Source organism: Apium graveolens, chromosome 5, assembly GCF_009905375.1.
Source record: "Apium graveolens cultivar Ventura chromosome 5, ASM990537v1, whole genome shotgun sequence".
NCBI classification, from domain to species: domain Eukaryota; kingdom Viridiplantae; phylum Streptophyta; class Magnoliopsida; order Apiales; family Apiaceae; genus Apium; species Apium graveolens.
In genome coordinates, this window is record NC_133651.1 from 68738159 (window position 1) to 68760469 (window position 22311).

The 22311-nt window shown below is 36.6% G+C and overlaps 2 protein-coding genes across 2 annotated transcripts; one reads left to right on the top strand and one right to left on the bottom strand.

Moving 5' to 3' along the window:
* Positions 1 to 389: 389 nt before the first annotated feature.
* Positions 390 to 986, bottom strand: LOC141660162 (uncharacterized). Its single transcript, XM_074467121.1, has 2 exons — positions 708 to 986; positions 390 to 614 (listed from the first exon to the last, which is right to left on the bottom strand). Exons 1-2 carry the CDS (start codon positions 984 to 986, stop codon positions 390 to 392), a joined length of 504 nt encoding a protein of 167 aa, XP_074323222.1.
* A 17781-nt stretch (positions 987 to 18767) lies between these two features.
* LOC141660163 (uncharacterized) lies at positions 18768 to 20274 on the top strand. Its single transcript, XM_074467123.1, has 2 exons — positions 18768 to 19010; positions 19210 to 20274. The coding sequence occupies exons 1-2, from the start codon at positions 18768 to 18770 to the stop codon at positions 20272 to 20274; spliced, it is 1308 nt and encodes a 435-aa protein (XP_074323224.1).
* The last annotated feature ends 2037 nt before the right edge of the window (positions 20275 to 22311 follow it).

A 22311-nucleotide genomic window follows, 5' to 3' on the forward strand; every position in this document is an offset into this window, starting at 1 on the left:
AATATCGACATATATTTTATCATGTGACTAGTACATCCACCGTTAATCAACCACATATTATGTTCATTTGTACTGAGTACTTGTGAAGCCATGAATAAATGCTCATCATCATTTTTTTCTTCTGCAATTATGTTTGCGTTCTCCTGTGTTGGCTGTTGAGTTTGTTTCTTTTTAGCTCTACAATACTTCTCACCATGACCCAATTTGTTGCAAAAATTATAACGGAAAGATGGTTTGTCTTTGTACTAACAGTCTTTATCAACATGATTTGTTCTTCTATAATGAGAACACGCCAAAACTTTTCCCTTCCTAGAAGACCCTTCATATCTCCCTTTATAATTTGCTTGAAATGCTCCTTCAGTAGTTTCGTCGCTTCTTATAGAGATTCGTTACTTTTGTGCATGAAGTTTGCTGGTTATCTCCGCAATTGTCAGGTTTTGCAAATCACATAACTCCTCAATTGCAGATATCTTGGCTTCAAACTTTTGAGGCACTGAAACCATGATTTTCTCAACTACCTTTTGATCTGTGAATGCCTCTCCCAGAAGCCTCACTTGATTTACAACATCCATTAACCTGCCAGAGTAATCTTTGACAGATTCATCATCTTTCATCTTCATCAGTTCAAATTCTATTTTTAAAGTGAGAAACTTGACAGCTTTGACTCTGTTATTGCCTTCATACTCACCCTAAAGCTTTTCCCATACCTGCTTAGGTGTTTCCAAGTTCATGATTTTAGTAAAAATCTGATCTGCAAGCGCAGAATGCAGGCAAGTGATAGCTTTGTCTTTCTTGAGTTTATCCTCCTCATGTGTTCTGATCTGAGCTATTGTAGAATTTGCTCTCAGCGGTGGTGGATCTGTCTCCGTTAACACATCATTCCATAACCCTTGAGACTTCAAATAAAACCTCATCTTGACAGCCCATATATGATAATATTCACCATTAAACATTGGAATCAAAGAAATATTTCTAGAAGTCGACATTTTACACCAATCTCACTGTCACAGCCCGTATGAAGTTTGATACCACTGTTAGCATATAGCAGAATACAAAGAATATCTTTTTATATGAAACTAAAGAAGGAAACGCATACAATTAACTAATCTGAGACTGCCTACACATATAAGTTAACATTAAACTAACTCTCCTATAAAACAGGAACTAGTACTAACCTTATTGTACTAATTCTATCAGACTAATTCTATCTAAAACAAAACCTGAAAACATATCTAATCTGCTATTATTTAGGAACATATACCAGTTTAGACTAATTCAATAAGTCATGGAAAATTCTCATAAATATCTATCAATTTCATCTGCGCAGCGAACTTGACAACTCATTGGTAACTATATTAGCATTTAAAACCAGAACATTCAAGCATTTAAGGTAAGGTAATACGTCGACAAAGATACGAGCGCCTGCAAATAGTAATTGTACTCTTTCAAAATTTATAGGTGGTTTTATATCTGAAACCCCTTCGTCAAGCCTCATATATATTGCCTGGGATATATAGTTTGAGCGTTGACCTACCTTAACAGTCACATAATGTTGTTTAGACAGATCTAATGCAAGATCATGTACTAGATCATGCATCTTGCAACGTTTGATGTTTCTGAATGCATCTCTTTCAACTTCTTACAACAATGAATTCCATAATAAAATGTTGAAGTACTCGTTGCCAATATATTCCATATGTGCGGTACTTCCTATAGGAGGCAAGGGTAACCCGAGTGCAATCCATATTTGTACCAGTTCGTCCTTATAAATGTTGGAATGTTTTGCCATGATAGAGAAATATGTGAAACATCGTTTCAAAGAGGAATAGGGTAGATTATCATACGATAACCTCAAGGAAGATAGTACACCTTTTAATTTCCATATTTCATTGTTGTCAATCAGCAACCACTCTTGTTCAGACTTCTTTGAGTGCAATAAATCCCCAATTGTTTTTATTGCCAAAGGTAGACCGCCATACCTATCAAACATTTTTGTAACACCCCCAAATCCGGGGTCGGGGATCCGGGTTGTCATGAGTTCCATTTCCCTTAATAACACCCAATCTTAATAATCAATCAACTACTCTGTACTGTGACCCCACAATAAACACACACACCACACGTTATAGTCTCAGAGATGAACATCCAAAAATAATCACAAGTCATTTTATTCCACAATTATCTGCCAATACACCTTAAAAGGTTTTCTGAATAAATTTACATTTTCTTTGCCATTATTACAATTCATAAATATACATAATCTAATACATCAAAAGTTGAAATCCTAGCCTATTGGTAGTTCCTACCTCAGCTATAGCGACATCAACGCCTATAGGAAACTGCGGAATATTTCCTATCCGCTCGCTAATTGGGAGCTTGGTCCTGTTCATCTTGCCTATCTGATGTTGTGTGATGAAAGAAGAAAGCAAGGGTGAGCAGCAAGCCCACCAAAATAATATTTATAATAACTTACAATATATGAGCATTCTCATAGTACTCAAGAAAGTCTTGGTCAAAAGAAATGAACCAAGTTTGATATCTTAATGCGATGAAGTCGCAAAATATTCAGTATATATACATATATACTTTTCAAAATCTTGGAAGTCCTCTTCCAAGTATAATACACACAAAGTTCCAGTTTATAACTGTATAAAAATATCGTTGCAAGGTGATCTCATATATCTAACCTTGTCTCAACGTTTTACTGAAAATCTTTGTCATTCATAAGACAATTATTAACTAGATATAAGTTTAAAAGATGAAGTTACAAGATACCCCAATATACCTATATCTTTCCCAATTACTACTTGAACTACCACCATTCAAGTTATAATCAGTTTCAAAAGTTCATCACATAGATGAGACTACAAGACAAGATTTGAATAAATTCAATCTTTGAATATCATTATAAATAATGAAGTTACGAGATGCTTCATTAAGTCCCGCTATATACATATATTCATATATATCTCCCATACATTTCCTGAAAACCTCTGTCATGTAAAGTATGAACAGAGTTTGAACATCCAATGAATTTTGGAAAGGAAAAGAATTTTGGCATAAACCCGATATCTTGCTGATCAGGCAAAGATACCAATAAGTAACCTTTTCTACTAGTAGATGGATGAATCCCCCACCGGTCATCACCCTGGCCATATAAGGACCTTGTGCTGGACCGCCACTCGGCTTCTTACGCGTTGATGGACTGCCACCCAGCCACTTACACTTTGATAGACCGTACCCCGGCCTGTCTCTTATGCCGACTCAATTAGATGGGCTTACTTCCCGAACGTTGGGTAAGTAATCAATTCATTTGTTTTCTCAAAACAGCAACCACGTTGCGAATGTAAAATGCACCACAGAGCTGGATCCCCCAGGTTTTGAGCGAGTATTTAAATCCCCTTTAAAAGGAAGATCTTAAATATAAAAAAAATGAGTTTTGGGGTCCACTCTAACTTTAAAAATCATTTTAAAGACTCGAAAACATTTTTTTAAGAGTGTTTGGAGTACTGCTGATTTATTAAAATAAATCAGTCCCGATATATTAGAAAATGTCTGAATATTATTATTTAAATAATATTCTCATAAAGATAATCCTTATAAAAATAATCGAAGTAGAAGTTTTAAAACTTATACTTGAAATGGATATTAAATAACCAAAGATATACTTATATGAAAGTACTATCTTTATTTGAATAATCGAAAATAAGTTTGATTATCGACACCTTATTCTTTAATAAAATAAAGAATATATTTCAGTAATAAGCGGAGTCATAATATCTCGAATGAATATTATAAATAATATTCATTAAATAAAATAAAGGAGTCATACATCCTCAAATGAATATTCAAATAATATTCAATTAATAAAATAAAAGGAGTCATAAGCCCTCGAATGAATTTCGAAATAATATTCAATAAATAATATAAAGTTATCGAATAACCCTTATTCGATTAATAGTCGTGAAAACTATAACCATATAAATATATATATATATATATATATAAAATCTACTCGGGATCCTCGACTCCCGGTTTTAGAAAATGTTTTCACCTTTGGTCCCTATATTAAGGGTATATGCAAATTACCGCTATTCTCTAGCATAGGTATTATCAACTGAACCAAAAGATATATATGGCAAGAATACGAAACAGGCATGCATATGTACCATATCACATGCTACAATATATCGCAAGAATTTGCTAATAACAAATATGCATTTATCGCAAGATCATGCATATACACATATACATCACAACAACAGTTATAACGGGTAGAAAACTTGCCTGAGCGACTGGGGTTACAAATGGCTCGGGACGAGTCTGGTAACCTATAAACAACAAGTAAGTTGGAATTAAAGCAAAGTCACTTGTGAATCTATACTTTAACCAACTTAGACTCTAACGCTCGTTTTGCGCTTACTGATTCTCTTAAGTCACTCGAGTACCCTCGGCTCCACCATTTTTAATAAATTACCCATTATGAGTTTTAAGGCGATTCTTTCGCGAGTACCTTATCAACTGCCTAATCCACTTAACACAATTGTTTCATACTCCAATTAGTCCTTTAAGGTCTTTAACCAAGGTTTCAAAGTAAGGCGAGGGGAAAAGTTTCGTTCGCGAAACGCCGTTACTTAAAACGGTCGTTTCTCCTAAACCGTATATCGGAATCAAACGAACTACATATCAAAACGAAGCTTGTAACATGAGCTATCTAAACATGGCAATGGTCAACATCTAGCAGGGGGTTCTCGGGTCCTAATGTTATGAACAAAAGCAGTCTAAAGTAAATCGGACATTACGACGGCTATGTTTACGCGATTTCCCAGTTTTATACCCTTCCAATTCAACCACAAATCAATCATACAACCAGCATCCATCCAAAACACACTCCAACAGCCCCAACACCTCAAGTTTTTCCAATTTATGTTATTCTCATCATGAATTTAAACTATACTTAATTCCTTTAACAAATTAACAAGATTCAACATTAATACCACTACCACTACAACCCAAACTCTAAACAAACAAGCTTCATGCTTCACATATACTATACTACTCATAACCATTCCTAAATACTCAAAACTAAAGCTAGGGTTTGGAGTTTATACCTTCCTTGAAGCTTTTAATCCATGAAAGATCCTTGGAATGCCCATGGAAGCCTTGATCTATGCTTAAGCTACCTTGTCCTTACAAATAAAATCAAGAATCAAAAAATTTGTTCTTGAAAGTTACTATTCACCCTAAACTTTTAGGAATTGATTAACTAGGTAAACCTTGGATTCTTGGATCCAAACTTATAGCATAACTAAGTTATGAATTATGGAAGCCAAAGAAACAAACCTTATAATTTTTGAAGGTGTGTAGCTTGAGTTTTTGAAAAATTCCTCCTTGTTTTTTTTTCAAAAGCCGAGAGCAAGATGATGAAGATGAAAAACATTTAGTGTTTTGCTTTGATTTGTTTTGGTTGGTTGTTTTTAGCTTGCTTTTGGTTAATTACCTTTTTAACCATCAACTTTGTGTGGTTCTAAATCAACCACACCTCCCAATATGTCACATTTGTTATGTCATCATCCCTTACTTGCCCTCTTCTCATTGGTTGGGTGACATCATCCCCTCTAATCTCTTTGATTAGCTTCCTAATTGTTTGCCTAATGACCGCTGATCTGTTATACGGTTCGCTTAACTTTCGTTCTCGTTTCTCGTTTGAGGGATCATACCCGGGATCTTATTACTTAGGTTCCCTTAACCTTTCTCAATATAATATATTCCTTTTATGATCCTCTCTTATAATCCTTTAATTTAAATCCTTCTTATCTTGTTACCTTATACTCAATTCTTTTCGTATCTAGTGGATTTTCGGGAAAAATCAAAGTGTTCAGAATTGGATTCTGACGATCTTTACATACACTTATATGCCATATAGAGTACAAATAAAATCTCAGAATATCCATAACAGAACCCCTACATAGTGTGGCATGAAAAGTTTTCCCATTCAGCAAATACACTATTCATAAGGGTTTCAAAAATTGGGGTTATTGCAGTCTCCCCTCCTTAAAAGGATTCCGTCCCGGAATCAGATAGAAAATGAATAGGGATACTCTCTTAGCATTACACTTTCTAACTCTCAAGTAAATTCTCCCACATTGTGGTTCTTCCATCAAACTCTGAATAGTTTGATAACCCTTCTCCTAAGCACTTGTTCCTTTTTCAATCTATAACCCTTCCTGGTCACTCCATATAGGTTACGTCGGGTTGCATGTTTATGTGCTCATATGCCCCTATTTGTCTGGCATCCAAATTACACTTTCTTAACATTGATACGTGGAACACGTTATGAACTTGCTACATATTCGGGGGTAGGGCTAGCTCATATGCTATCTTCCCGATACGTCTTAATATATCCAAGGGTCCAACAATTCGTGGACTTAGCTTCCCTTTCTTTCCGAACCTCATCCTTCCTTTCCAAGGGAATACCTATAACAACACTAGGTCCCCTACTTCCCATTCCTTGTCCTTTCGTGTCAAATCAACATACTTCTTATGTCCATCTTGGGCTACTACCAGCCGTCCTCTGATTAAATCTATTAAATCCTTGGTCCTTTGGACCACTGCTGGTCCGAGCATCTTGCGCTCTACAACTTCATCCTAACATAAGGGAGATCGACAATGTCTTCCCTCAAGGATCTCATAAGGCGATATCTCAATACTGACATATGATCTATTGTCGTGAGAAAACTCAATCCGCGTTAAGTGAACATTCCAAATTCTTTCAAGTCTATTGCACAGATTCTCATTATAGCTTCTCGCATTATAGCTTTTGCTTCTCACTACCCATCCTTTTCCAGTTCATAGTCGTTACTATCTTTCGTACATAATATTATACTGGTTACACTTTTGCTCGTTAGCGTTCTATAACCTTTTAATAACCACGTCAACCTTAGTATCACGAATGTGTTTCCATCCCGAATACCACCACAACTTTACTACTCCTTTTTCAGCTGCGTCTATCTTCGAAAGCTTAATCCTTCATATAGAAGTAAAAGAATTTATTAAGAGATCACTATGATCATGAACACTTGTTATATCGCATAGTTAGTATAGAAGGTGGCCAGCCTTTAGTACTTGACAAGCAATTAAACAATAGATGGTGTCCTACTAGGCTTCTATCACACAGATAGATAGTCATTCGACAATACCTCCCCTTCTGGAAGGGTTGTTCTTCTCAGCTTATATGAAATGAAAAGGAGAGAAAATAATGAACTGAAGAGAATTGTATATACGAAAGAAAAAAAAAATTTATTGCCATTAAATATCTGGCTTGGAATCTACCTCTGAACTATAGAGGTCTGTCATAGGAGAACAAAACATATATGTATTTATATCAACATCAAGTATTATCGCATCATATTTCACATGCCTAAGTATTTTTGCTATTCCGTCCATCATTCTATGGACCCATGCTCTTCCTCGAGCTTATACACAATCACCTTTGAAACTCCCTCGATATCGAAAATCGAATCTGGGATCTCATTCTAGACATCATCGTTACTAGAATTCTATGCTTGCACCGCAACCTTCCTTATATAGTAATACGACTCTCTTTTCATAAGAGGGAATAAATATTCAATAGGTAGATACTCTACTTAATTAGTCTATCAATGATAACTTATACACTACCACAACCCGATTAGTGGTACTCAATCTCAACATCCATTCCAATACAACTCTCACGGTTGTAATCAGCTCATTACTCGCAGAGTCATTGCTGCATTACTATGGTCCACTACTGACCTACTGCCGTCATTCACGTTCCATGAAATCTTCATATCTAACCATACAGAGTCCATACATGTCGTATCAAATCCTTCTAAGGAGGTGACATAATCACCATTCACGATTCATGAAGAACACTCCTGATTCTGACATACATACATGACATGAAGCAGATAAAATTGCAGAAGAGTTTCGCTCAAAGCAACGATAGCAGGTTAATACCATTCTTAATCATATGCCTTAAATAGAAGACTTAACTCAAAGGTTCGTCTAGTCCTTTTTGAAACATGGTCCTGGCTTATCTCAAGATAGTATCTTCTGAGATAGATAGCCTGCTTATGGCGATTACACGTATTAAACCTTTACCAAACTACTATTACGGTTGGGTATTGCACAGTCATCAGAAGGAATGTCAATCTTCCGAACCATAACACAACCTTCATAGCTTTAACCATCATCACTGTATTCCTTTGGCATAAGCGCCTATAATTATCCTCTTACCTTTAAAGTGTCGGCCACCTCTTTGGCCTTTCCTGATAGTAAAATTTCCTTACAGTCAATGTCATTTTAACCACCTCCAAATAAATTTTCTACCTCATTTCAATCACTGCTTATGTGAAGATGTTTTCATTAAAATCTGATGAGTAAAAAAAAATCACCATTTTTTCATAAGTTATTGCCTCAGTCTTTAGAGGTTAATCACTGTCGCGACTGACTCTCGATCGTACTTAGAACATCTTTTGTCTTAGGTCCTAATTGCCCTGAACAATTTCGACCTTTACTGGTTCGATCCATACTTTCTCGTGGTTTAACACGTGCCCCACTTGGCATCATTATAATTACGTCATATTTCCTTTATCCACATTTCTATTCTTGAGAATTTTGAATATTACCTTTCCCCTTGTAAAACCTCTAAGGTTATCCTTCAATCGTTCCTCCTGTATTCCCTAGATACAGGGCATATCAAAATACCATTTACTAATACTAGAACCATTGTCTATATACTTCTGAAAAATTTCTCTACTGATTCTTAAAGGTTGTTGTTACCTTAACCCTTTCCCAATCATACTGTCAAAACTCATACTGTCCCTATTAAGGGTGAAATTCCAACCTTTATGCATTCCCCTAAGATTCATTTTAAGTTACCGATGTTCTATCCTTAATTCTACCTTTAAAAGGTACCTGCATCCTTCCATGGATAAATCAAGTCATATTTCCCTGATAAGGGTGTCTTATTCAATCATTCCCACCTCGATAGTATATGTCTAATTTCACAATAACATTTGTATTCAAAATGGGGTCAATCAATATGGCCTCCAAAAGATAACAACGGTTATCCGTTTTTCTTGCCTAATTTGGTAACGATAACAAGGATGTTCTGGAAGATATTGGTCGTGTTCAACGTGAACCTCTTCTTAATTATTCCTTATTTACTTTTGTTGTTTATCCCAACAGTCATCTCAATGTTGGGATATTTCTCATACCTGGCGTCTCCCTTTCTGGGTATCGAGCCGCCGGTCTTACATTTCACATTCTTGAAGGTCACTTCCTTCATCCAATTTTCCTAATTTCTTACTTTCTTGTCTCCTCAGTCTATCCGCGTCTCATTATTTATCCTTCGAACTATCTCAAGGTTTCCTCGAATCCTCCCAACTTACAGTGGATAAAATATATGTATCTCTTATGCCCTCAACCATCAATTTTAACTCATGGTGAATCACCTTTATCCTGACAAATGCATACTTTTCTCTTTCTATTGCTACGAGTCTTTAGGGTTTCCTCATACCCAACTCCCTTATCATACCTCAAACTCTATTGCCTTTATATTCCTTTCACTTCAGTTTCTTTTTATTTTCCTTTCTCTTATCATTATTTCATGAACCAACACAACATAAGCATTGATTTCAAACATCCCGTCATTCTGGATTCGTGCCCTTAGAACGAATCTTGACAACTTTTACAACTTAGATTCACAATTCATCATACTCGTCTGCCTTTGTTCTGGCTCTAAAGCTTTTACACTATCTCCATAACCTTGGGAAGTACTTTCCTGAAAACAATTGACTGAACTTAAATCAGTTTATTATAATCTCTTGCTCCGTGCCTTCCTTGGCCTTTCACCAGCGGGTGGTCTCTCTCTTAGGAGGGTAAGTGACAAAAACACTCTTTTGTGATTCGTCAATCATTTAGAATCTCAAATGATTCCTATATTTCCTTTAGCCAGGCTCTTGCCTCGACTGGGTCAGCTGGTTCCCTAGAACTCGGAGAGCTTAGCGACTTAAAGGTCCTGAAAGAATTTCTCACCGCATTATTTCCTCAGGGTGGTAGTTGGGGATAATAGTCTAAGTTCTGTCTAGACAGGTCCATAAATTGCCGTATAGGAGTACCGTCTCGGGTCTCCTTTCCTTACTCGACTTTCTGTTTCCTTAGTATGAAATGTTTCATCCTTCTCCCATACTTGGGGTTATTTTATACATTTTAAATCCTCATTTTCCACTTCATTATGTTATGGGTTCATTCTATCTTGATGGCGACCTCCCTGACTATCACGTTCAGGTTTTGCTCTAAATCTTATTCCTCAAACTAGCTTTCATCTAGGATCTCATCTTTAAGCTCTTGAACATTTGGAACCCAAATCCTGTAGGAATACCTCATTATTCCCTTATCATCTTTCTCGGTATTAATCTTTTATCTAATTGTTGGCTCTCTGCCATCATTCATCACTTTTTCTTGGCACAATAATAAATTTTCCAATAATTCAGACCGCATAGCGATCTCAAATAGCTTTTCGGTACCGGCTCCGGTTACCTTCACTTCTATTTCCATTTTCTCAAAACCTCTTATAAACTCTCTCAAAGACATTATCATCTTGAGTCTCTCCTTTTTGCTAAGGGCATCAGCCACCATATTGGCTTTCCCCGAATGATAAAGAATCTCCCAATCATAATTCTTGATTAGCTCTAACCGCCTCCTCTGGCGTATGTTGAGCTCTTTCTACGTGAAAATGTACTAGAGCTCCTATGGTTTGTGTAAATCCCGCACTTCTCTCCATACAAGTAGTGCCTCCAATCTTTAGGGTAAAACTATTGCCACGAGCCTAAGCTCATGGGCGGGGATATCGAATTTTATATTCCCTTAATTGTCTTGACGCGTACACGATTACCTTACCGTGCTGCATAAGCACGCACCCTAAGCCCTTGTGTGAAGCGTCACTATACTTCACAAAATCTCCTTTTCCATTCGGCAATGCCATCATAGGGGCCGTCACCAACCTTTGCTTCAGTTCTTGAAAGCTGTTCTCGCATTTCTCTGTCCATTCAAACTTCTCAGTCTTACGAGTAAGCCACGTTAAAGGGGGCTACTTTCTTTACAAACTTGAACGAACCTCCGGTAGTGATCGACCAATCCTACCTCTGGTAGTCGACCTAACCATGGTCATCAATTCATCAGTGGTCCTTTATTCATTCTTGTCAGGATCCTCCATGGGATCCTCCTCAGCAATTGTCCCTTTTAGGACAACATCCTCAACCGCTACATCCTCAATATGAACATCATCCGATCCCGCGTTAGGACGCTCTATCGGATCCATAATCTGATCTCCAATAAGTAATAAAACATCATCGCGTTGTTGCTCCTCAACCTCAGGGTTCGGAGTCCCGCTACCATATACGATAACGAACTACGCTTCTATCACGATATTTATAAGGGTTCCCATAAGGGTTTTAACTGTCAGTACTACGTTAGGTAGCCCGACTATGAACTTGACAAGAGTTCTTATTATCTTAGTGAACTTATTATCTTTACGTCACATCATCTCTGAGGTTTATAACGCTTAGCTCTGATACCACTTCTGTAACACCCCCAAATCCGGGGTCGGGGATCCGAGTTGTCACGAGTTCCATCTCCCTTAATAACACCCAATCTTAATAATTAATCAACTACTCTGTACTGTCACCCCACAATAAACACACACACCACACGTTATAGTCTCAGAGATGAACATCCAAAAATAATCACAAGTCATTTTATTCCACAATTATCTGCCAATACACCTTAAAAGGTTTTCTGAATAAATTTACATTTTCTTTGCCATTATTACAATTCATAAATATACATAATCTGATACATCAAAAGTTGAAAGCCTAGCCTATTGGTAGTTCCTACCTCAGCTACAGCGACATCAACGCCTATAGGAAACTGCGGAATGTTTCCTATCCGCTCGCGAATTGGGAGCTTGGTCCTGTTCATCTTGCCTATCTGATGTTGTGTGATGAAAGAAGAAAGCAAGGGTGAGCAGCAAGCCCACCAAAATAATATTTATAATAACTTACAATATATGAGCATTCTCATAGTACTCAAGAAAGTCTTGGTCAAAAGAAATGAACCAAGTTTGATATCTTAGTGCGATGAAGTCGCAAAATATTCAGTATATATACATATATACTTTTCAAAATCTTGGAAGTCCTCTTCCAAGTATAATACACACAAAGTTCCAGTTTATAACTGTATAAAAATATCGTTGCAAGGTGATCTCATATATATAACCTTGTCTCAACGTTTTACTGAAAATCTTTGTCATTCATAAGACAATTATTAACTAGATATAAGTTTAAAAGATGAAGTTACAAGATACCCCAATATACCTATATCTTTCCCAATTACTACTTGAACTACCACCATTCAAGTTATAATCAGTTTCAAAAGTTCATCACATAGATGAGACTACAAGACAAGATTTGAATAGATTCAATCTTTGAATATCATTATAAATAATGAAGTTACGAGATGCTTCATTAAGTCCCGATATATACATATATTCATATATATCTCCCATACAATTCCTGAAAACCTCTGTCATGTAAAGTATGAACAGAGTTTGAACATCCAATGAATTTTGGAAAGGAAAAGAATTTTGGCATAAACCCGATATCTTGCTGATCAGGCAAAGATATCAATAAGTAACCTTTTCTACTAGTAGATGGATGAATCCCCCACTGGTCATCACCCTGGCCACATAAGGACCTTGTGCTGGACCGCCACCCGGCCTCTTACGCGTTGATGGACTGCCACCCAGCCACTTACACTTTGATAGACCGTACCCCGGCCTGTCGCTTATGCCGACTCAATTAGATGGGCTTACTTCCCGAACGTTGGGTAAGTAATCAATTCATTTGTTTTCTCAAAACAGCAACCACGTTGCGAATGTAAAATGCACCACAGAGCTGGATCCCCCAGGTTTTGAGCGAGTATTTAAATCCCCTTTGAAAGGAAGATCTTAAATATAAAAAAAATGAGTTTTGGGGTCCACTCTAACTTTAAAAATCATTTTGAAGACTCGAAAACATTTTTTTAAGAGTGTTTGGAGTACTGCTGATTTATTAAAATAAATCAGTCCCGATATATTAGAAAATGTCTGAATATTATTATTTAAATAATATTCTCATAAAGATAATCCTTATAAAAATAATCGAAGTAGAAGTTTTAAAACTTATACTTGAAATGGATATTAAATATACAAAGATATACTTATATAAAAGTACTATCTTTATTTGAATAATCGAAAATAAGTTTGATTATTGACACCTTATTCTTTAATAAAATAAAGAATATATTTCAGTAATAAGCGGAGTCATAATACCTCGAATGAATATTATAAATAATATTCATTAAATAAAATAAAGGAGTCATACATCCTCAAATGAATATTCAAATAATATTCAATTAATAAAATAAAAGGAGTCATAAGCCCTCGAATGAATATTCGAAATAATATTCAATAAATAATATAAAGTTATCGAATAACCCTTATTCGATTAATAGTTGTGAAAACTATAACCATATATATATAAATATATATATATATATATAAAATCTACTCGGGATCCTCGACTCCCAATTTTAGAAAATGTTTTCACCTTTGGTCCCTATACTAAGGGTATATGCAAATTACCGCTATTCTCTAGCATAGGTATTATCAACTGAACCAAAAGATATATATGGCAAGAATACGAAACAGGAATGCATATGTACCATATCACATGCTACAATATATCGCAAGAATTTGCTAATAACAAATATGCATTTATCTCAAGATTATGCATATACACATATACATCACAACAACAGTTATAACGGGTAGAAAACTTGCCTGAGCGACTGGGGTTACAAATGGCTCGGGACGAGTCTGGTAACCTATAAACAACAAGTTGGAATTAAAGCAAAGTCACTTGTAAATCTATACTTTAACCAACTTAGACTATAACGCTCGTTTTGCGCTTACTGATTCTCTTAAGTCACTCGAGTACCCTCGGCTCCACCATTTTTAATAAATTACCCATTACGAGTTTTAAGGCGATTCTTTCCGAGTACCTTATCAACTGCCTAATCCACTTAACACAATTGTTTCATACTCCAATTAGTCCTTTAAGGTCTTTAACCAAGGTTTCAAAGTAAGGCGAGGGGAAAAGTTTCGTTCGCGAAACGCCGTTACTTAAAACGGTCGTTTCTCCTAAACCGTATATCGGAATCAAACGAACTACATATCAAAACGAAGCTCGTAACATGAGCTATCTAAACATGGCAATGGTCAACATCTAGCAGGGGGTTATCGGGTCCTAATGTTATGAACAAAAGCAGTCTAAAGTAAATCGGACATTACGACGGCTATGTTTACGCGATTTCCCAATTTTATACCCTTCCAATTCAACCACAATTCAACCACAAATCAATCATACAACCAGCATCCATCCAAAACACACTCTAACAGCCCCAACACCTCAAGTTTTTCCAATTTATGTTATTCTCATCATGAATTTAAACTATACTTAATTCCTTTAACAAATCAACAAGATTCAACATTCATACCACTACCACTACAACCCAAACTCTAAACAAACAAGCTTCATGCTTCACATATACTATACTACTCATAACCATTCCTAAATACTCAAAACTAAAGCTAGGGTTTGGAGTTTATACCTTCCTTGAAGCTTTTAATCCATGAGAGATCCTTGGAATGCCCATGGAAGCCTTGATCTATGCTTAAGCTACCTTGTCCTTACAAATAAAATCAAGAATCAAAAAATTTGTTCTTCAAAGTTACTATTCACCCTAAACTTTTAGGAATTGATTAACTAGGTAAACCTTGGATTCTTGGATCCAAACTTATAGCATAACTAAGTTATAAATTATGGAAGCCAAAGAAACAAACCTTATAATTTTTGAAGGTGTGTAGCTTGAGCAAGATGATGAAGATGAAAAAAATTTTGTGTTTTGCTTTGATTTGTTTTGGTTGGTTGTTTTTAGCTTGCTTTTGGTTAATTACCTTTTTAACCATCAACTTTGTGTGGTTCTAAATCAACCACACCTCCTTCCCCCTCATGTCATGCTTATGTCACATTTGTTATGTCATCATCCCTTACTTGCCCTCTTCTCATTGGTTGGGTGACATCATCCCCTCTAATCTCTTTGATTAGCTTCCTAATTGTTTGCCTAATGACCGCTGATCTGTTATACGGTTCGCTTAACTTTCGTTCTCGTTTCTCGTTTGAGGGATCATACCCGGGATCTTATTACTTAGGTTCCCTTAACCTTTCTCAATATATTATATTCCTTTTATGATCCTCTCTTATAATTCTTTAATTTAAATCCTTCTTATCTTGTTACCTTATACTCAATTCTTTTCGTATCTAGTGGATTTCCGGGAAAAATCAAAGTGTTTGGAATTGGATTCTGACGATCTTTACATACACTTATATACCATATAGAGTACAAATAAAATCTCAGAATATCCATAACAGAACCCCTACATAGTGTGGCATGAAAAGTTTTCCCATTCAGCAAAAACACTATTCATAAGGGTTTCAAAAATTGGGGTTATTACAATTTTTCTGCCCAAGGTCTTAAAAATCTCGGTCTCTAAAACTCCTCCATGTGAAAATGCTCTTTGCCTGAACAATGCCCAACTATGTTCCTCAAATAGTTTTTTCATACTATAACAGACATCACATTGCATCTAATGAGACTATTTCCTTCGATAACTATTCGAGTTGTTCACATCGAGCTGGTCACATTCAATAGTTGATCGAACTATCTTTTGTTACATTATGTTTTATTTACTTTTATGTCTCAGTGAACCTTTTCATGTGTTATGCCATGTATTACCAAAATAATGCTCTAGGACAATTCTGTCTTATTGGCAAAGGCATCTTTCTGTTAGGATTAGCAGTACGACCATTGAGGATATAGATGGGTAATTTGGAATGTAATGCTGAGCTTTTTGATCTGAAAATTAATGAGATATATGAATCAGTATTTTATCCTTTATAACTTGTATACTCTCACTTCTTCATTCAGCCTTAAACATAAAAAAAGTCACATGGTATCAGAGCTGCTAATGAAGATCTATCTTTACAGAGTGTGTTGAATAAAGTGATATGTTCTTCGATTCATATTTGTTGTCTCATCTTTTTCAAAGCTCAATTTTTGTTCATGTATTGCTATGGTGTAGAGAGAGTTGTTCTTTCTTTTATCTACTCTATCATGGCTAGTGGAAGTAAGTTTTCATTTACAGATATGCAGAACCCACTGTTCTTACATTCACCAGACAACCCTCTTTCGATCAGTGTTACCAAGCTTCAAGGAGCCGGTGATTATCGTTCGTGGAAAAGATCAATGGAGATTCAACTTTCATCCAAAAGAAAGCTTGGGTTTGTGCAAGGAACAGAGCTTTGAAGTACTACAGATACGACTGAAGCACTGCAATGGGACACCGGCAACAGTATGGTAACATCTTGAATCCATAATAATGTTTCAGATTCTATTAAAAAATCCATTCTTTTTATTGTCTCTGCGTCTGATATCTGGAAGCAGTTAGAAACATGATTTCATTTGACTCATGGGTCTCGTAAATATAAGATAACCTGCCAGAGTAATCTTTGACAGATTCATCATCTTTCATCTTCATCAGTTCAAATTCTCTTTTTAAAGTGAGAAGCCTGACAACTTTGACTCTGTTATTGCCTTCATACTCACCCTGAAGCTTTTCCCATACCTGCTTAGGTGTTTCCAAGTTCATGATTTAAGTAAAAATCTGATCAGCAAGCGCAGAATGCAGGCAAGTGATAGCTTTGTCTTTCTTGAGTTTGTCCTCCTCATGTGTTCTCATCTGAGCTATTATAGGATTTGCTCTCAGCGGTGGTGGATCTGTCTCCGTTAACACATCATTCCATAACCCTTGAGACTTCAAATAAAACTTCATCTTGACAGCCCATATATGATAATATTTACCATTAAACATTGGAATCAAAGAAATATTTCTAGAAGTCGACATTTTACACCAATCTCACTGTCACAGCCCGTATGAAGTTTGATACCACTGTTAGCATATAGCAGAATACAAAGAATATGTTTTTATTTGAAACTAAAGAAGGAAATGCATACAATTAACTAATCTGAGACTGCCTACACATATAAGTTAACATTAAACTAACTCTCCTATAAAACACGAACTAGTACTAACCTTATTGAACTAATTCTATCAAACTAATTCTATCTAAAAGAAAACCTGGAAACATATCTAATCTGCTATTATTTAGGAACATATACCAGTTTAGACTAATTCAATAAGTCATGGAAAATTCTCATAAATATCTATCAATTTCATCTGTGCAGCGAACTTGGCAACTCATTGGTAACTATATTAGCATTTAAAACCAGAACATTCAAGTGTTTAAGGTAAGGTAATACGTCGACAAAGATACGAGCGCCTGCAAATAGTAATTGTACTCTTTCAAAATTTATAGGTGGTTTTATATCTGAAACCCCTTCGTCAAGCCTCACATATATAGCCTGGGATATATAGTTTGAGCGTTGACCTACCTTAACAGTCACATAATGTTGATTAGACAGATCTAGTGCAAGATCATGTACTAGATCATGCATCTTGCAACGTTTGATGTTTCCGAATGCATCTCTTTCAACTTCTTGCAGCAATGAATTCCACAATAAAATGTTGAAGTACTCGTTGCCAATATCTTCCATATGTGCAGTACTTCCTATAGGAGGCAAGAGTAACCCGAGTGCAATCCATATTTGTACCAGTTCGTCCTTATAAATGTTGGAATCTTTTGGCATGATAGAAAAATATGAGAAACATCGTTTCAAAGAGGAATAGGGTATATTATCATACGATAACCTCAAGGAAGATAGTACACCTTTTAATTTCCATTTTTCATTGTTGTCAATCAGCAACCACTCTTGTTCAGACTTCTTTGAGTGCAATAAACCCCCAATTGTTTTTATTGCCAAAGGTAGGCCGCCACACCTATCAAACATTTTTCTGCCCAAGGTCTTAAAAATATCGGTCTCTAAAACTCCTCCATGTGAAAATGCTCTTTGCCTGAACAATGCCCAACTATGTTCCTCAGATAGTTTTTTCACACTATAACAGACATCACATTGCATCTAATGAGACTATTTCCTTCGATAACTATTCAAGATGTTCACATCGAGCTGGTCACATTCAATAGTTGATCGAACTATCTTTTGTTGCATTATGTTTTATTTACTTTTATGTCTCAGTGAACCTTTTCATGTGCTATGCCATGTATTACCAAAATAATGCTCTAGGACAATTCTGTCTTATTGGCAAAGGCATCTTTCTGTTAGGATTAGCAGTACGACCATTGAGGATATAGATGGGTAATTTGGAATGTAATGCTGAGCTTTTTGATCTGAAAATTAATGAGATATATGAATCAGTATTTTATCCTCTACAACTTGTATACTCTCACTTCTTCATTCAGCCTTAAACATAAAAAAAGTCACATGGTATCAGAGCTGCTAATGAAGATCTATCTTTACAGAGTGTGTTGAATAAAGTGATCTGTTCTTCGATTCATATTTGTTATCTCATCTTTTTCAAAGCTCAATTTTTGTTCATGTATTGCTGTGGTGTAGAGAGAGTTGTTCTTTCTTTTATCTACTCTATCATGGCTAGTGGAAGTAAGTTTTCATTTACAGATATGCAGAACCCACTGTTCTTACATTCATCAGACAACCCTCTTTCGATCAGTGTTACCAAGATTCAAGGAGCCGATGATTATCGCTCGTGGAAAAGATCAATGGAGATTCAACTTTTATCCAAAAGAAAGCTTGGGTTTGTGCAAGGAACAGAGCTTCGAAGTACTACATATACGACTGAAGCACTGCAATGGGACACCTGCAACAGTATGGTAACGTCTTGAATCCATAATAATGTTTCAGATTCTATTAAAAAATCCATTTTTTTATGGTCTCTGCGTCTGATATCTGGAAGCAGTTAGAAACATGATTTCATTTGACTCATGGGTCTCGTAAATATAAGATAAGTAAGGAACTTTTCGGTTTAAAACAAAAAGGCACACCTATTGTTGAGTACTTTACCTCTCTCAGTGCTTTGTGGGAAGAGTTGGACTCTATGAACTATTACCTTCCGTCTTCACTACAGGCGATGATGTGTCTAAATTGTTAAAAGCTATTGCTACTCAAAAAGAGGAAGCTAGACTTTTTCAGTTCCTTAATGGGCTAGATGAAGTGTATGGACCACAACGGAGTCAATTATTGATGATAACCCCTCTTCCTAGTGTTGAGATGACATGTGCAACCATTCAACATGAGGAGTCTCAACGAGATGTCTTGAAAACTGTGTCCCCCTTTGACAATGATATGTCTGCTATGATGAATAAAACTACTTTGATTGATAAAAGATATGTATGCAGTACATGTGGTGGTAAAGGTCACTCTAATGACAAGTGTTGGAACATTGTGGGGTATCCAAAATGGCACTATAAATCGCCTTCTTTTTCCAGACACCAAACACCTAAATGGCCAAACACACGACAACACTTCTCACCCAAAGGAGCCAATGCTGCTACTGTTTCTGTTGGACCAAGTGATGTGGATAATACACAACAACCCATTGTTCTTTCAACCCAACAATTCCAACATCTCTTACAACTTATTCCAAAACAATCACAATCAAATGTACATTACAGTGATAATGTACTGGATAGCCCATTTTCAGGCATGGTCACATGTAATAGTGCAAAAGTCAACTCAAACGTCTGGATAGTCGACACTGGAGCCACAGATCATATGACACCAGACTTTGGTATCCTGAAAAACGTGAAGACTAGCAAAGGGAATTTGACTGTGAACCTGCCTACAGCTGCAAAAGCTAATGTGACACATGTGGGGGATGTGCACTTGGAGTGTGGACTGAAACTTCTCAATGTACTGTATGTGCCAATATTTACTCACAACTTGTTGTCGATTCAAAAGCTATCTCAAGATAATAACTGCTATGCTATTTTCTCACCGTCTCTATGCACTATTGTGGAAAGTGAAACAAATAAGGTAAGAAGCAAGGGCACTGTTTCGAATGGTCTGTATCACCTCTCAAATCTTGCGTCGAAAGATGTGCCTAAGATTTGTGAGCAACAGTGCCTTAGCGTGTAAAAGCTATCTGCTACAGAGCAATACACCTTATGGCACAACAGATTAGGCCATGCCCCTTCTTCCAAATTGAAACTCATTGAATGTATCAAACACTGTGTTGGTGCTTCAGGACAAGTGTGCTTAACATGTCCAATGGCCAAATTCACAAGACTTCCATTTGGTGCAAGTGATTCTCGTGCTAAGAAAGTATTTGACTTAATCCACACGGACATCTGGGGGCCGTATAGAGTGTGCACACGAGGAAAATTCAAGTATTTTCTCACAATTGTTGACGATTATTCGAGGATAATATGGATATATTTTTTGCAGTGCAAATCTGAGTTTCGACAATGCATGGAAACTTTCAGTGCTTTATTAGAAAATAGTTCAACTCCTCCATCAAAGTTGTAAGGTCAGACAACGCTCTTGAATTCAATAATAAAGCATGCAGAAACTTCTTTCAGTCTCAAGGGATTGTGCACCAGACATCATGTAACTACCGACCATAACAAAATGCCCGCGTGGAACGCAAGCACATGCACATACTCAAAGTTGCCAGAGCACTTATGTTCCAATCAGGCCTGCAAGTGTCTTTTTGGGGAGAACTTATACTTACAGTAGCCTACATCATAAACAGGTTACCCTCATCCGTGCTCAATGATAAATGTCCATATGAACTGTTGTATGAAGCTCCTGTTGATTATGATGCTTTGAAAGTTTTTGGATGTTTGGCTTTTACCACTAACTCTGTGCAAAATACTGATAAGTTTGTAGCCAGGGGTGTTGCTTGTGTGTTCTAGGGTACCCACCTACATAAAAGGGGTTTAGATTGCTAGACCTACACACTAAGAAAATATTTGTGTGTAGAGACGTGTCCTTTAATGAAATCATCTTTCCTCTAAATCTGTCAAAATCACAACCATATATGCTGCCACTTCCTACTGTAATGCCTGACTCTCGTGTGAACCCATATGTAGCTGATGAATTGTTTCTTGATGACACACCTGATGAACCTTTAAACCAAGATGAAACCCAATTACATATCAGTATTGACACATCAACTTCACCTGACATATCTACATCTTCTCCTCTCACTGAACCACCTATACAAAGCCCACCTAGAAGATCTGCTCGAATACACAAACAGCCTGTGTGGATGGAATCTTACATTACCAAACCATTTCCAAACCCCTCAGCCAACCTAGTAACTGTTACTGAGCATCCTATCAAGCCTGAGTTTGGTTGCTTCCTGTCTTCTCTCACTACACACAAAGACCCAGTTTCTTTCAAATATGTAGTCACGGATATCAACTGGGTCCAAGCTATGAATGTTGAATTGAGTGCTCTTGAAAGTAATAACACATGGGACATCAATGAGTTGCCCCCCGAAAAAAAGGCCATAGGATGCAAGTGGTTGTATAAAACCAAATTCACTCCTTCTGGCACGGTCGAACGATACAAGGATAGGCTAGTAATATTGGGCTGTCGACAAACATATAGAGTTGATTATGAGCACACTTTCGCTCCCGTGGCCAAGATGACCACAGTTAGAGCACTTCTTGTTGTTGCGGACTTACAAAACTGGCATGTTATGCAGATGGATGTGACAAATGCGTTCTTGCACGGTGAATTATATAAGACAGTTTATATGAAACTGCACCAAGGCTATAGTGGTATAGGCAGCAGGGTTATACTCAATCAGGGGGAGATTTGTGCTAAGAAATCTACGCCGGTGTGTAAACTCAAAAAGTCACTATACGGTCTCCGTCAAGCACCGAGGAACTGGTTTAGCAAGCTGTCCACAACACTCAAAGGTATGAACTTTGTTCAATCCTTATCTGATTACGGTCTATTTACTCAGACAACTACTACTGGTATTACTATGGTACTGGTATACATGGATGACCTGCTTCTGGCAGGAAATGATATGGCTTCTATTGATCGATTAAAGATGATGTTGTCCAATACGTTTAAGATGAAAGATTTGGGAAATGTTAAGTATTTCTTAGGCCTTGAAATTGATAGGTCTACAACAGGTTTCTTTGTCTCCCAGAAAAA

Coding starts and splice junctions, on each gene's coding strand:
- LOC141660163 (XM_074467123.1), top strand. CDS start 18,768: ATGGCTAGTGGAAGTAAGTTTTCATTTACAGATATGCAGAACCCACTG. Junction 19,011..19,209: donor GGGACACCTGCAACAGTATG/GTAACGTCTTGA, acceptor TACCTCTCTCAG/TGCTTTGTGGGAAGAGTTGG.
- LOC141660162 (XM_074467121.1), bottom strand. CDS start 986: ATGTCGACTTCTAGAAATATTTCTTTGATTCCAATGTTTAATGGTGAA. Junction 615..707: donor ACTTGGAAACACCTAAGCAG/GTATGGGAAAAG, acceptor GAACTGATGAAG/ATGAAAGATGATGAATCTGT.